Below are 14775 nucleotides of genomic sequence, written 5' to 3' on the forward strand. Positions count from 1 at the left end.
CTCTCATAACGAATTATGAAACTTTCCGTGCTATTTTGTCATGAATTAGCAGGCCCTTCGGTACATTTCTAACACCGTTTGGAAAATCGACATCTTGCCACTGAACATATGGAGAGGACCCGTGTTTTGTGATTTTGCTGACGTTTTTCATGGTTTCATCATAGCCTTCTCGATTTCATTTGCTTTCCTGTTTTGCGTCCTTTTTTTGTCTCTCCCGCAGTTCTTGTTCTGCTAATACGAGTCGCGACGATGATGAGATGCGGATAAGGGAGGGTATTCTCTTTTCTGTGAATGATCATGAGTTTCTGGAGGTACTTTTTCCACATTGAATTTTTGCGCTATATGGGATTTTTTTTTTTTTTTTTTCCTTCATGCCCTCGACTTTCGAGATATCATGCATGATTTTCGAACTCTCTTTCTGTTCTCAACGTTTCACTTGGGTAGGGACGAAGTGTTAATATTTTGTTAGTCTTTTTTGTTGGTCTATTTGTTTATTTATCTGCATTTCGTTTCCTCGCTTTTCATATTCTGCTTTTTCGGGGAGGGGGTTGTCCTCCATATTTGTCCCTACTGTAACCTAACATGCAGGCAGGCGCTAATTTTGTTGTTGTAGTGAGCTGTGAGTGCATTTTATTGGGCGTTTTCTTCTTGATTTTTTTTTTCCCCTTCCTACTCGTTGGGTGCTTTATCATGTCAGGCGTTATTGGAACCGGTCAAAAGTGGATTTATTTTTTTTCCCCTTCCAGCTGTCTCTCATATCTCTTCTCGCTCATGTCCTTGCCCAAATTAATCTGTTCAGCGATGGTGGTATTCATGTTTCATTTCAATTTTTTTTTTTTTTTTTTTTCATAATCTACATCCGCATTGATCATTGAATTTTTTGAAAAAAAAACTGAAAGAAAAACAAGAAAAAGAAGATAAAAAAAAGAAGTAGGTCGTACCTCTCCAAAGTGGAAGTGGCTTTCTTTCGTCTTCTCTGTCATCTCCGCTCCAATCGATCATACTAGTAGGATAGATAGATGATGGGTATGGGATTTGTTGGCGTATCTCAAACGTTAAAAACAAACCAACTACAGATTCTTTCGGAGGGGCTTTCTCTCTCTCTCTCTCTCTCTCTCTCTCTCTCTCTCTCTCTTTCACATAAGAGTAATTCTCTCTCACTCTTTACTATGTTCCAGTCCCGCGCCAAGCCTAGAAGTCGGTGAGTGCATGCCAAGACCTCCCCGCGGCAGAATCTGGGCTGAAAACGCCGCTAGCAAACAGGCCATACACAGGCCACACTGCGTGGTTTGCTGCAAGGTTTCCCGCCAGAAACCACGCCGGAAAGCAGCCTGCCATAACGACCTGTCCACTGGGCCGATTTTGCTGGGGAGAAACTCACAACAACCTTGACCCCATTGCTTAGTCATTGGCCCTGTTTCCATTTTTTGCTTTTCCCTTTTCCTCATTTTAATCGGTTGATTTCTTTTTTTGGTTTTCTTGCGTGGAAAACTATTTAAACTTCCCTCATCCCCCCAACCCCCCACTGCGGGTTTTTTGAAGTTCTCTTCCCCCCCCTCCTTTTTTTACTCGCTGCGCTTCTACTTTTTTACTCTTTGCACCGTTACCTGCATACAGAAGAGACGCGTGTTTTCGCCACGGTTCCACGTTTTTTTTTCTTAGTTTTTTATTTTATTTTACTTTTTATTTTCTAAAGAAAATATTTTGTTTTCTTCTTCTTAAGTAGATAAATCATGACTGGACGTAAGTGATTTTCCTTTTCTCTGGTGGTTGAACCTGGTCGCTCGCATCCTCGCATCGTCGTCGTTGGTCGACTTGACACCTTGGCGGAGGGGGATCTGGCCCGTCCGGTCTTGGCGCCCATGCAGGACAAGGAACAAGGACACCCAATACAACTTACAACTTGCAACTTACAACTTCAACATCCAATGATCAACATTTATTTTTATTCACGCCAGGGAAATGGCGGGTTGGAATGAAGCCAAAGCATCAAATCATCATCGTCGGCCGGGTCCTAGATCCACACCAGCCTTGGTGGTGGTGATGGCTTGAGGCAAATTCCCCCCTCCCTCTTCTTCGAGAACGATAATGGCGATGGCGATGGCGATGGCGATGATGCTACTCCGACATTGATTGAACAGTTGCACCAGCACCACTGGCCCACATCACTAACGCAATTAACGAACCCAACAGGTGGGAAAGGCGGCAAGGGTCTGGGCAAGGGCGGCGCGAAACGCCACCGCAAGATCCTGCGCGACAACATCCAGGGCATCACCAAGCCTGCCATCCGTCGTCTGGCTCGTCGTGGTGGTGTCAAGCGTATCTCTGCCAGTGCGTTCCCCCCCTCTTTTCCTTTCCCGTCTGTCTGTCGTCCGTGGACATAACTAACCAACCCCCTCCTGTTCCATTTATACAGTGATCTACGAAGAAACCCGCGGCGTGCTGAAATCCTTCCTTGAATCCGTCATTCGCGACGCGGTCACGTACACCGAGCACGCGAAGCGGAAGACCGTCACGTCGCTGGATGTCGTGTATGCGCTGAAGAGACAGGGTCGCACGCTTTACGGGTTTGGCGGATGAAAAGAAAAAGAAAAGAAAACAAGAAAAGAAAAGAAAAGAAGGGTCTTTTTTATGTTTTGTTTAGTTTTGTTTTTGATTAATCTGGGCGTCTTCACGGGTTGATTGATGGAGGCGGGGCAGGAATACTGCTTGTTATTTATGCTTACCATCATCGTGGGACGAATGGACACGGGGGGTGGACTCTGAACTGGACTGGACTGGACTGGACTGGTTCATGGGTGCAAACTCGACTTTTTCACTTTGAAGTTTTGACGCTTTCAATTTTCTTTTTATTTATTTTTGTGTTTCCGACGACTTGCAAGTTGCGCGTTTCCCTGGATGGGTGTGGGAGGGAATTTTGGGATTCATTGGGATTATTGGTTACGGGGGAAATGTGAACAATTTTAATTATTTTATATTTTATTGTCTTATGTACTTGTGTCTGTCTGTCTGTCTATCTGTCTGTCTTTGAGAACGGGCGGTGGAATTGAGTTGAATTGAACTGAATTGAAAATTGGTATCACATGCGCTCATCCATATATTATCGTGCACTTTTAACACACGGCTGGCTCATCACTGGAATGGCATTTGGTTTGCAAATGGATCGTAAAAAAAAAAAAAGACCCATTTGCTAGTATTTCTTCTTCCATGGCATCAATCAACCCACGGAAGTTTTTTGGCGTCTACACAGCGTATAGTATCGATCCAGGTTGGACAGTTCTGGACTCTTGCCAAGACAAAGAAGCCAACCCCGACCCCAGACTCCAACGTCATTCATTTAATTCCCCACCAAGCCACGCGCCAACTTCTGGCGACTCTGCTCTCTCACCACCATCCCCACCTCGTGTCGTCGGTTCATTGTCCCGATCTTCCAGCTCTTGCTTCCTCTCCGTATCGAACTCGAGTTTGCGACAGGAAGCATCCGCGGGGCAATTCTGGCTTGGTATGCATTATTACATAGCTCCGTCGCGATCCCGCCAAGTCCAAGTGTGTGTGGCATTCATTATTTCAACCGAACTGTGTTAGTTAGGTTGATAAATGCGGGGCCCCACCCGGCAAGCAAAGAGAGGAGAAAACGAAGAAGCGATTACAGAGGTTATACGCAGATAGCGAGGGGCCCCGGATGTTGGATCTCTCGTGAGGGGACCGTGGGGGGAATCCCTATATACATAATTGATTTCGTTTCGGCCGAACCCTTCGCTTCAGACGGTTACCAATCGGGAGAAAGGGAGAAAGGGGGAGGGGGGAGAAACAATAAAATTACATAGGGTACATAAATAAACCAATAAATCAATCAATGAAGATGTCAGACGATCAAGATCCCACTTACGAGGTTTCAATTGTACGGCTCCCTCCTTCCTTTCCTTCCTTCCTCCTTCCCTCCCTCAAATACCCCAGAAAACCACAAAATATCATTATGTTATATCAAATGGCTCGGGGCGTCTAACTCATCCCTCCACCGGAACAAAAAAAACTTCGCCACATAGGAAAACTTCCAGCTCTACTACATCTACCATGACCCCGACCACGATGCGGCCGCGGTCGCGGCCGCCACTACTTACCGCCCGGACAGCGAGGATTGGAAATCCGCTGTCCTGAGGGGTCCGGCGCTGCCGGCGCTTGGCCAGGCGGTGGCTGGTGCGGCAGGCGCGGTTGTGTCGACGATCTCGACGTATCCGTTGAGTTTGATTGTTACGCGGTTGCAGTTGCAGAGGCAGTTGAAGGGTATGAGGGCGTTGGAAAAGAGACGGAAAGAGGAAGGGAAAGGGAAAGGGAAATGGAAAGGGAAAAGGAAGGATGAAGATGAAGATGAAGATGAAGATGCTGATGTCGATTACGAAGATGTGGATGAAGGCGAGTATAAGGGGATTATAGACGCAGCGAGGAAGATTTACGAGAGGGAGGGTGGGCTGCGTGGGTTATACGCTGGGCTTACGCATGCGACTGGAAAGGCGGCTGTGGATTCGTTTGTGTTTTTCCTTGCGTATTCATTCTTGCGGCAGAGGCGGTTGCGGGCGAGAGGGCTGCGGATGCATGGAAGCTTTCTGCCGGTGTTGGATGAGCTGGCTGTGGGATATGTGGCGGAGGCCTTCACCAAGTTGCTGACGATGCCGATCTCGACGGTGTTGACCAGGAAGCAGGTTGAGGGCCTTGCGTCGGCTACAGCAGCAGCGGGGAAGGAGAAGAAATCACCCACCTCCTCAACGAGAGATATCGTCTCCGCCATCGTCGCCCAAAAGGGCCTCACGGGCCTCTGGGCCGGCTACTCCGCCTCCCTCATCCTCTCTCTAAACCCTGCCCTCACCTTCCTCCTCAGCCAAGTCTTCAAATTCTCCCTCCTCCCGCGCGACAAGCGCAGACGGCCTCCTGCATCGGCCACGTTCCTCTTCGCCGCCATCAGCAAGGTCATCGCCTCCTCCCTCACCTATCCGTTCTCCATGGCCAAAACGCGCGCACAAGCTGCCACCTCCGCGTCCACGTCTTCATCCGCTGCCCGCCCGCCCCCGACCATCCTCCACGCCATCTACGCCATCGCTCGCACAGAGGGCCTCACTGCTCTCTACGCAGGCCTGAGTGGGGACGTCCTCCGCGGCTTCTTCAGCCACGGCATCGCCATGCTCGCGAAGGACACCGTCTACAGGCTCGTGGTGCGTACGTATTACCTCCTGCTGATGATGTTGCGCCGGTATCCGTCGCCGGAGGAGTTGTTGGCGCGGGCGAAAGCGCGGACAGAGGAGGTTGCGGAGGAGGTGAGGGGAGGGGCCGGCGGGTTGGCGGGGAAAGTCGCGGGGAAGATGGGTGATGTGAAGGAAGCTGTTGTCAAGGGGGTGGGAATGGCCGGTGGGCGGGATGCGGGCGTTACGGGGAAGACAGTGGGTGGCGCGGAGGTGGCCAAGAGAAGGGTGGTGGAGGATGTGTATGAGGATTCGAACGCGACGGCGGAGATGGTCGGGGAGTATGTAGAGGATGAGGCAGAGGAGTGGAGGAGTATGTATCGGTGGTTTTGGGATAAGGGGAAATCATAATTGCTCATTCATTCCTTCTCTTCTTCACTCTGTCCTTTACCTGTTCTTTTTTTCTTATTTACTGTTTCTTCTTTTTTTCTTTTTGGCCCTGCTTCCTTTGATGTTGACTGTTCCGGATTGTTTCATTTTCCCCCTTTCTCCCCCCGTGTCGCCCCTTCATGATCTCGGCGGTTGGGATCGATGGGAATAATGGGCTTTCATCCAAATTTTCATACAGGTTGAGAACAGATTGTCTTTTATTGATGCTATGCAGCTACATACATACATATATTATAGGGGGGGGGGGGTGAGGATGTATACTTACTTATTCCCATATTTATGCGCTGCCATTTTGCAATAGTGGTAAAAGAAGAAAGAAACCACAATGTCAATATAACATATATATACTCTTGCCAACCCTGTTTAAAAAGGTGCCGAGATGGTTGAAGCGAGCTATCCCACACATAGCCTGTGCCGCAAATTGCTTGCGCATCTATCGGCATACCATAGACATATATATATATAGTCTTTTGAACTGCCGACTGCGCAGGGGATCAGCTTTCCAGGTCGGTGTTTTCTGAAATGGAATAAATCCATGTAACTCTTTATGAGAAAAATTAATCCATACATACAAATTGATATTCCACGGACTCTAATCTGTCACGTGTACTGTACTCCTATATATATATGGATGTATGCACGCGCAGAATATACAGACTGGAAAAGGAGGGGAAGAACCAGCTCAAAATAGCGAGAAACCGTTCAGGTGAGTAAACTAGAAAAAAAATTATATATATATACTGTACAAAATATGCTGCTGGAATCAAGATCTTCAAGATTTCCTTTCCCATATAGAAACATATCGTTTTTTTAGGGATTCTTTCTTATTTTTGATCCGCTTCATTGTCTTCTTCGGCAGGGATAAGAACCCCATTTTCCTCCAGGAGTTTGGACAGCTCTCCATTTTGATGCATGGACATCAGGATATCACACCCACCAACAAACTCCTTGTTTAAGTACATCTGTGGGATGGTGGGCCAGTCTGAATATTCCTTAATACCTAAAACATAGAACGGGGTGGTTTTGTTAAAAAAATAATCATTGATGTTTGATATGCATTGACAATTGTTCATTTGGATCAAGCATCTTCCAGCCTAGGAAGATGTCAGGGAGAGAGGGACACACACCTTGCCGCAGCTCCGCGTCCTCCAAAACATTGAATGCGGTGAACTTCCTTGGATCCACCCCCTGTAGTCCAAGAATCTGTATGCTCGCCCTTGAAAATCCGCACTGTGGTGTTTCTGGAGTCCCTTTCATGAACAAAACAACCGGTGCAGATGCCACTGCTTTCTCGATGGCAGCTCTTGTTTCGCTGGAAAGCAGGCGGATTTGGAATGGAAGGGTCCTAGTATTTAGGAATGGCGATGATCTCGGCTTGGGGAGAGATCTCAAAAGCTATAATTAATTTCAAGATAGTTAGTGTCTTTCTCATTCTTCACAGGAAAAAATATTTTTATTTGAGATCACCAGAAGACACACTTACAGAGCTCATGCCTATTCTTGCAACCATAGTTACAAAATAAAGTGATGTTGATTTCCAAGCAAAGAATTCATGGAGAGCAAAAGTTGATTCAGACAACTCCGCAGTATGTAGTTGCCAACCCCAGACGCTAATCCGTAGTAGGAAGGCTAAGACTCCAATCTAATTAGATACGTAATGCCATCCCAAGTCACGGGATCGCCCCGCTCCGACCTTCAAACCTCCGCCTCCGACTCGCGATGGCGTCTGTTCGTTTTGTCTGCAGCAAACTTAGCTTCTCAGGTTCCTCAGTCGCTTTCGCTTCGTCGGGCTGGTCCTGACATTCGTCCAATTCGCCATACATTCCTTCAATTTCCCCATCCCCACCTAGATATGGCCCCCGTGAAACCCCAGCCCCAATTCGCACATCCGCCCTCCTGAAGTTCACTCCACGGTCTGCATCCCCTCCATCACGTCAATAATTTGTACATTCTGCATCATAGTCGCTTTCATAGCCCCAAGTGATTCTCATACCCTCCACTGCAATATAGGTAGACCATCTTCCGCTCAAACAGCACCCGTGCCACCTCAACAGTACCTACCAACCATGTCTCTCCTCCAAAACGAAGAGTAAGCGCCCCTGTCCCGTTACCGCGACCAACCCTATCCATTGCCATAATATACCGGCCAACTAACTCTCGCTTCGCCGTTAGCTTTACCATCTGGCAGCTCCGCACCTCCTACCTCTCCGCAATCAGAGACGGCGTCGGCGACCGCCTTATCAACATCAACTCCTCCATTCTCAACACTCCAAGTTTCCGCGCTGCCGGCTGGTCATCAGCCCCTGGTGCCAATGCCTCACATATCAAACGCACTTACTCTCCTCCCATCCCCACCGCCACGGCCGTTACGTCAGAGTATTTCCAGGTCAGTGCAAGGCAGAATAAAGGCTTCGGCGATATAAATGGTGGCAGTGATGGGCACAATGATGCTGCTGGACCCGCGGGTCTTGAATTCGGGATGGTGGACGATGGCGAGGAGGAAGAGGGTGGAATTGTGACGGGCCCGAAGGGCAGTGTGAACACTATTACGCAGCGACAGCCCAAGCGGGCTGCAGGAAGGAAGGGACGGAGGAAAGAGAGATTGGATGTCCCCAGATCGCACCACCAGCAGCACAGGCTGGGTGAAGTTGAGGACAATGATAGTAGTGATCTTAGTGATGAGAGTGATGAGGAGGTTGAAGGTGTTCGTGAACGCAGGTATGGTTACCGCTGTCAGGTTCGTTCATATGATCGTTAGCTTGCTAACCGTTAGGCTTTCAGGTCTATACAGCAAATCAAGTTTACCAAAATGCCGGTCCGGCGAACACGTGCTGGTTCATCTCCAATACGTAGCCTGGATCGTCGTGATAATCCTGATGTTTTTGTAACATCGCCTTCACTGAGGTCCGTCAATGACCGGTACCGGAGGGGTTCGCTTGGTGCAGTAGAAGCAGTAAAAGCTCGAGCACGCAGAAATACTGGCCCTAGTAGCGATATGTCATCAGACAACGAAGCATACGGGCCCGCTGTGAGGAGACGGCAGATTCATTTTTCTAACCACGAGGACGTGATTAATCCAAATGACAAACCACCAAGCGAAAAGCTGGATGAAGAAGATGAGCTAGAGGCAGGAAGCATCGAGGATGCCATCAATGATCACGATGAAGATTCAATAGCCGAGTCTGAAGGATCTGTTCTTTCTTCTGAATTCGGGGGCACTGCTGGATCGGGATCATTGCTGGATCGCGTCGGATCGTTAGACTCAGCATCGCCAATGATCTCCGATAAACTGCCATTGACTCTCGAATCACAGGGTAGTTCACCCAGGAAACAGAAACAAACGATTACTTCACCGGAGCTAAATGTACTTCCACCGCCTCGGCCCATCAGCACCGTTGAGCCCATCAGTCTTTTGTCTACAGCGCTCCGAGCACGAAAGAAGGCGCCTGCCAACCCTTTGGAGATATATGCTGCGCTATCGGGCAGAGGATCCAACACAACTCCACTATACATCAATTTCTTTATTCCGTCGTCCTCCCAACCAGATGAGCCTTTGGATGTGCCAATTATACGAGAATCGAAGGATTTAGATCACCCTGGTCCAGTTACCGTTGCCCAAGCTATCGGGCTGGGCCTATGGAGATATATGGAAGAACGCCGAAAGCCGCCACTTGAAGGAGAAATGCTCAATGTAAATCGGTGGAATCTCCGGATGATTGAGGACGGCGAAGTTGACTATGATTTCCCATGCCTAGCGAGAGGTAGACCCATCATTGATTTTACTTCCAACAACAATCGCGCCCCTACCGCGCGCGGACGGTCCAGGAGCAAGCCATACGACGAATTTGCACTTGTGAAGGCGACGGCAGCTGAATTCGCGGAGAATGAGAAACAGTATCCCACGCCGAGTGCTGATGAAGTCGATGAGCCGGAAATTACTCTGCCGATAATACAAGTCAATCAGGATAACGCTAAAAACAGGATGTTTGGAAGGATCAACCCCATCCTAGGCCAGCCATTTTCATCCGCGTTAAATGATAGCACTCTCACCCCAGCCGATCGCCCCGCTGTACCTACATCATACGCCACACCTAGAATGGGCGTCACCAAGACATTGAAGGTCAGATACATTGACCTAGACGCAACGCAAACAACCTCCATGAACACATCTACAGACAGCTACATCGCCGAAATCCTAGACTCCGTCTGCAAGAAGTGGGGCCTGGACAAAGGCCAGTACCTCCTTAAAGTCATGGGCTCCAACACCGTCGCCCCGCTAGACCGAACCGTAGAAGCCCTGGGCAGTATCACAGACCTGGACCTTGTCCGCCGCCGATTCGGCACTGGCCCACTCTCCATCACCGGATCCCCAGTCAGCGTCTCACCCAACGCGCCGCTAATGGTCGAAAACACGACCTCTCACAGTGCCAGTTCCAAGAAGGGCAAGAAGGGCGGCAGTGGCACGGGAGGCGGTCGCATGCTGCACCCGCTCGCGCACACCCAGGATCTCCTGGGTGGCTACTACCGGCGCTACAACGTCATCCGCAAGCAATCCATGTCGTTCACGGCGTCGAATCAGCGCGTGCTCGCGTTCGACATGGACTACATGCATATCATGCCGGCGGAGACGGGCAAGACGCTCTTCGAATCGAACAGCAAGACGACGTCGATATCGTTTAATGACGTTGTGGGGTCGAAGGTTAGCCGGAGGCATCCGAAGAGTTTCCGGGTGGTGGTGTTGAGGGGAAACGCGGCGAGTGAGCAGAAGAGATATGACTTTGAGGCGAAGAGCGCGGTGGAGGCGGCGGAGATTGTGGAGGAGATCAAGAAGAATATGTTGCAGTATCATGTGTGATTATTGCGATTGTGCGATTCTGTTATTATTCCTTTTGCGTTTTGCCTTTTTGCCTTTTCCCTTTGTACAGTACGTGCTTTCTCTGTCTTTTCATTTACAACTAGGCGCTTGTGGTGGTGTATTGGGAATAGCTCTGCGACGTGTTTAGGTATGTATATACTTAGGATTGAATTGGCTGGATTGTGTATTTGTTTTTGTTTGAGAGCCTGGAATGGACCCGGGCTATATTCATGTTTTCCTCTGTTTTACTTTTTGTGGTTTTGAGAACTTCCCCCCTTGTTTTCTTCTCGTTTATCGCTTTATCCGCGGATAAGTAAGATAGCGAGGGACAAAGCAGGGAAAGGAATCCAAACAGACCGTTCTCTTGATCCAGTTGATCCATGATTTCATCTCTTATGTTGTCATTGATTTTGGGAGGTGGAAGAAGCAAAGGAATCAGATACGCATGTTCTATTTTGCAGTAACTAACTACCTTAGCCCGCACTGAGACACTTCATCTTTATTATGTAAAATAAATGAGCACTGTGATATACAACATACAATGTGAGTGATACTCCCACGCCGCAGTTGACAGCAAGGTAGAGGCTATATAGCTTTCGAAACATAAAACATAGACACAATAGTCCTGGGATGCAGTTGCGGGTCCTAGTATAGACGTAAATAACCCTAACCCCGCCGCGGAAGTCCTCCTCCCCTTCCCCCCCCCCTAGCCCTAACCCTAACCCCCAGGCCTAACCAAGCGCCGGCAGCTGCGGTGGCAAGCCCGACACGCCCGACGAAGCCCCAACGCACCCACGCCCGTTCTAGTCCGCCTGCGCCTACACACAGCCCCAACCACACTCACCACCGTCAGCATCCACCAGCATCCACCAGCATCCCACCAGCATCCATCCACCAGCATCATCTGCTTATGACCCCCCATTCTTCAACGACTTCTGCTTCCGACAGCCAATTTCCTCTCCGCGTTCGTGACGCTGCACTGACCTGGCTATCCCGCCCTCCGTCCGCCCGTTGCTTCATCCGCCGCCCTCGTTTACCTTTCTCGGTACCCACACAGCAATCTGTTCACTCCGTCGGATCCGTCTCATCCCGACAATTCACGGCCAAAGCAGCTCCTCCCCCAAAGCTAGGGGAAACTATATTTTCGCATGCACCGGGCAAGGGACACGAGCCCAGAATAGGAAAATAAACAGGACACAAGGGAAGACTCCACGTAGAGCGACTTCGTCCAAGGTGTCAACCGCCATTGTCCACCTCCCCCACTAACGACCTATCGTCGCCATTGCCATTGTGTACGGGCCTGAGTGAAAGCCCTCAATACACTCCTGCTTAGGTGTTCCATGCGGAGTCTAGGAAACCTGCTCAAGAAGCGGACGAAGGATTCTCGCGGCTCGAGGGACCTGGATCTGCCCGCTTCGCCAGTAACGGAATCCTCGTCTTCCCGCAACAATAGCACCAACGCCAGCACTCCTCACTCTATCACAGCGACGACGACCTCTCCATATCCCCCTCCTCCCCCAAACCCCTTGCTCCAACACCCGGCGTTATCCAGCTGTGATTCTTCTGGGGGATACCCCACAGCTTCCTCCCAAAACGCTAGGAGTTTCAGCACTCAGCCTGCCGCTTCAACCACCGCTCCTACGGCGACAGGTGCCATTACTTCCTCCTTCACACCAACAACAGACGGGCCCGCAGCCGCAGCCGCCTCGTCTCCACCCATTGTTTCCTCCAGTCTTCCAACCTATCGCGCAGCTTCTACGTACAGCAACAGTCTCCCATCTCTACCCATGAGCTCAATCCCCTCTGTCCCTAATGCCTCCAATATCGCCAGCGATCCCACCCAATTGAAGCAGCAACAGCAACAACAGCAACAACAGCAACCACCATCACCGCCAAAGCACTACCAAAATGTCGCCAGCATCAAAAATATCATACACCCGCCCAATCAAGATGAAGTAGAGGCGTCGCAACATAAAGTCAACCATGGCCAACATGCATCGCAGCCACAACAACAACAGCAGCAGCAGCAGCAGCAGCAGCAGCAAAAACAACAACAACATCATCATCATCATCATTGCCATCAACATCAACATTGTCATCAACAACAGCCATCGCAACAACAGCAACAGCAGCAACAACAGCAACAACGAGCTGCCCAGGTATCTACGCGACCGACCAAGGGGAAGTACTCGTTAGATGATTTTACACTACAGCGGACGCTAGGGACGGGCAGTTTTGGGCGTGTTCATCTGGTTCAATCGCGACACAACCAACGATTCTATGCGATAAAGGTGCTCAAGAAAGAGCAAGTGGTGAGGATGAAGCAAGTCGAGCATACAAATGATGAGCGAAAGATGTTGCAGCGGGTTAAGCATCCCTTTCTTATCACGCTGTGGGGCACCTTTCAGGATGCCAATAATCTATATATGGTTATGGACTTCGTGGAGGGTGGAGAGTTGTTTAGTTTACTGAGGAAGTCACAAGTATGGAAAGCTCTCTCATACCATTATTATACATAGTTTTCTTTTCTTTTCTTTCTTTCTTTCTTTTTTCTTTCTTTTTTTTTTTTTTTTTTTTTTTTTTTTTTTGATGCTAACTATGCCATTGTGTTCCTTTAGCGTTTTCCCAACCCCGTTGCGAAATTCTATGCTGCTGAGGTTACCCTTGCGTTGGAATATCTGCATGATCATCACATTATATATCGAGATTTGAAGCCAGAGAACCTTCTCCTCGATCGGCACGGCCACTTGAAAATCACAGATTTTGGATTCGCCAAGGAAGTCAAAGATATTACATGGACCTTGTGCGGGACACCTGATTATCTTGCACCGGAGGTGGTATCATCAAAAGGATACAATATGTCTGTTGACTGGTAAGATATATATACCTCCATTTCTTTTCCCAGCTTGCCGAAACTAATTAGTCTAACCTACCTTGCTGAAAAAAAAAGGTGGTCCCTTGGCATCCTCATATTCGAAATGCTCTGCGGTTTCACTCCGTTCTGGGACGGTGGCTCCCCAATGAACATCTACAAAAACATCACCAAATGCCGCGTCAAGTACCCGCCTTACATGCACCCGGACGCTCAGGACCTTCTCTCCCAACTGATCACGCCAGATCTTACGGTACGACTGGGGAACTTGCACGGCGGCTCGCAAGACGTGAAGAACCATCCGTGGTTTGCGGAAGTGACGTGGGATCGATTAGCGAGGAAGGATATTGATGCTCCTTATATACCACCTGTGAAGGGAGGGCAGGGCGATGCAAGCCAGTTTGATATGTATCCCGAGGAAACAGAGGCGTATGGGGCTGAAGGGGATGATCCGTATGTTTCTTCTCTCCTCTCTCTCATTTCCCTACTTGATACCATACCTGCCTACCTACATGCCCGCCTCCGTGCTTTGACTTCTCGCCATTTAGGCGAAGAAGAACGAAAGAAAAAATATGTCCGTGTTGCTAACGGAATTCCTCACTCAAATAGATATGGTCATTTTTTTTGGGACTTTTAATTTTATTTGCAAATTCCTTTTTTGATGATATTTTCTACAAATAGAAAAATATCAAAAAATTAAGAAGGAAACGAAAGAAAAGCAAGAGGGGAAAGACAGAAAACCCGTCCCGATATCAAACCCGTTACGCAATCCACCCTTACCTCCCTTGTCTTATATTTTCAACCGAGAACAAATTAAACAGGGAGGCTGTCTTTTTTCTATATCCCGCCTCCAGCATTTTCTGACGACATCTTCTTCTGATATATCTGCAATCCTATTTGCATTTGGGAGGGTCTGCCTTCCTTTCTCTTTTTTCCCTCTTCCTATTTTTTTAATCTTCTGGAAATTGTTGGCCTTGTTTTCGGGGCCTTCTTTTCTGGTGTTGGTCTAGATGTCCTGGCAGATGCTTTCAGAATACTTCTTCTTTTTCTTCTTGATATCAGCTTATTTTCTTCTATCTTTTCGTCCCCGCCGCCCTTCGGCCTGCCGTGGGACCTCGAGTTTTGATTAATTGGAGCCTTAATATTTTTGTCTGTGGTTGGGTAGTTTTGGATGTTCTTTTTTCCCTCTCTTTTTCATTTCTTCGATTTATTTTATTTCTTTCGCTAAAATATCACCGGCATACGTGGTGAAGACTAGTCGTGGGGTTTTTATTTTTATCTTTATTTTTTTATTACTTTATTTTTATATACCTCAAGCCGGCATGAAGAGATGAGTGAATGTTGAATGTCATGATGCAAAAGAAGCCAGACAGAGCTGTCTCTGCCAGCCGCTTAATACTGCGTGGGCCTCTTGCCTGATCATG

The 14775-nt window shown here is 48.6% G+C and overlaps 5 protein-coding genes across 5 annotated transcripts; 4 read left to right on the forward strand and 1 right to left on the reverse strand.

Moving 5' to 3' along the window:
• Window positions 1-1571: 1571 nt before the first annotated feature.
• On the forward strand, window positions 1572-2608 carry HCBG_01088 (histone h4; the record flags this gene model as incomplete). The annotated part of the gene is made up of 3 exons (XM_045428138.1): window positions 1572-1743; window positions 2194-2331; window positions 2417-2608. 3 exons carry the CDS (start codon window positions 1734-1736, stop codon window positions 2578-2580), a joined length of 312 nt encoding a protein of 103 aa, XP_045292113.1.
• Window positions 2609-3856: 1248 nt separating this feature from the next.
• Window positions 3857-5585, forward strand: HCBG_01089 (uncharacterized protein; the record flags this gene model as incomplete). The annotated part of the gene is made up of 2 exons (XM_045428139.1): window positions 3857-3864; window positions 4133-5585. The coding sequence occupies 2 exons, from the start codon at window positions 3857-3859 to the stop codon at window positions 5583-5585; spliced, it is 1461 nt and encodes a 486-aa protein (XP_045292114.1).
• A 697-nt stretch (window positions 5586-6282) lies between these two features.
• HCBG_01090 (monothiol glutaredoxin-5) lies at window positions 6283-7178 on the reverse strand (the record flags this gene model as incomplete). The annotated part of the gene is made up of 3 exons (XM_045428140.1): window positions 6283-6624; window positions 6752-7019; window positions 7108-7178. 3 exons carry the CDS (start codon window positions 7132-7134, stop codon window positions 6449-6451), a joined length of 471 nt encoding a protein of 156 aa, XP_045292115.1.
• A 512-nt stretch (window positions 7179-7690) lies between these two features.
• Window positions 7691-10479, forward strand: HCBG_01091 (stress-activated map kinase-interacting protein; the record flags this gene model as incomplete). The annotated part of the gene is made up of 3 exons (XM_045428141.1): window positions 7691-7713; window positions 7797-8342; window positions 8406-10479. 3 exons carry the CDS (start codon window positions 7691-7693, stop codon window positions 10477-10479), a joined length of 2643 nt encoding a protein of 880 aa, XP_045292116.1.
• Window positions 10480-12266: 1787 nt separating this feature from the next.
• On the forward strand, window positions 12267-13988 carry HCBG_01092 (protein kinase; the record flags this gene model as incomplete). The annotated part of the gene is made up of 4 exons (XM_045428142.1): window positions 12267-12962; window positions 13098-13351; window positions 13430-13804; window positions 13961-13988. The coding sequence occupies 4 exons, from the start codon at window positions 12267-12269 to the stop codon at window positions 13986-13988; spliced, it is 1353 nt and encodes a 450-aa protein (XP_045292117.1).
• Between the last annotated feature and the right edge of the window lie 787 nt (window positions 13989-14775).

The sequence above is a fragment of the Histoplasma capsulatum genome (genome assembly GCF_000150115.1).
Source record: "Histoplasma capsulatum G186AR genomic scaffold supercont2.1, whole genome shotgun sequence".
Taxonomy (NCBI): Eukaryota; Fungi; Ascomycota; class Eurotiomycetes; order Onygenales; family Ajellomycetaceae; genus Histoplasma; species Histoplasma capsulatum.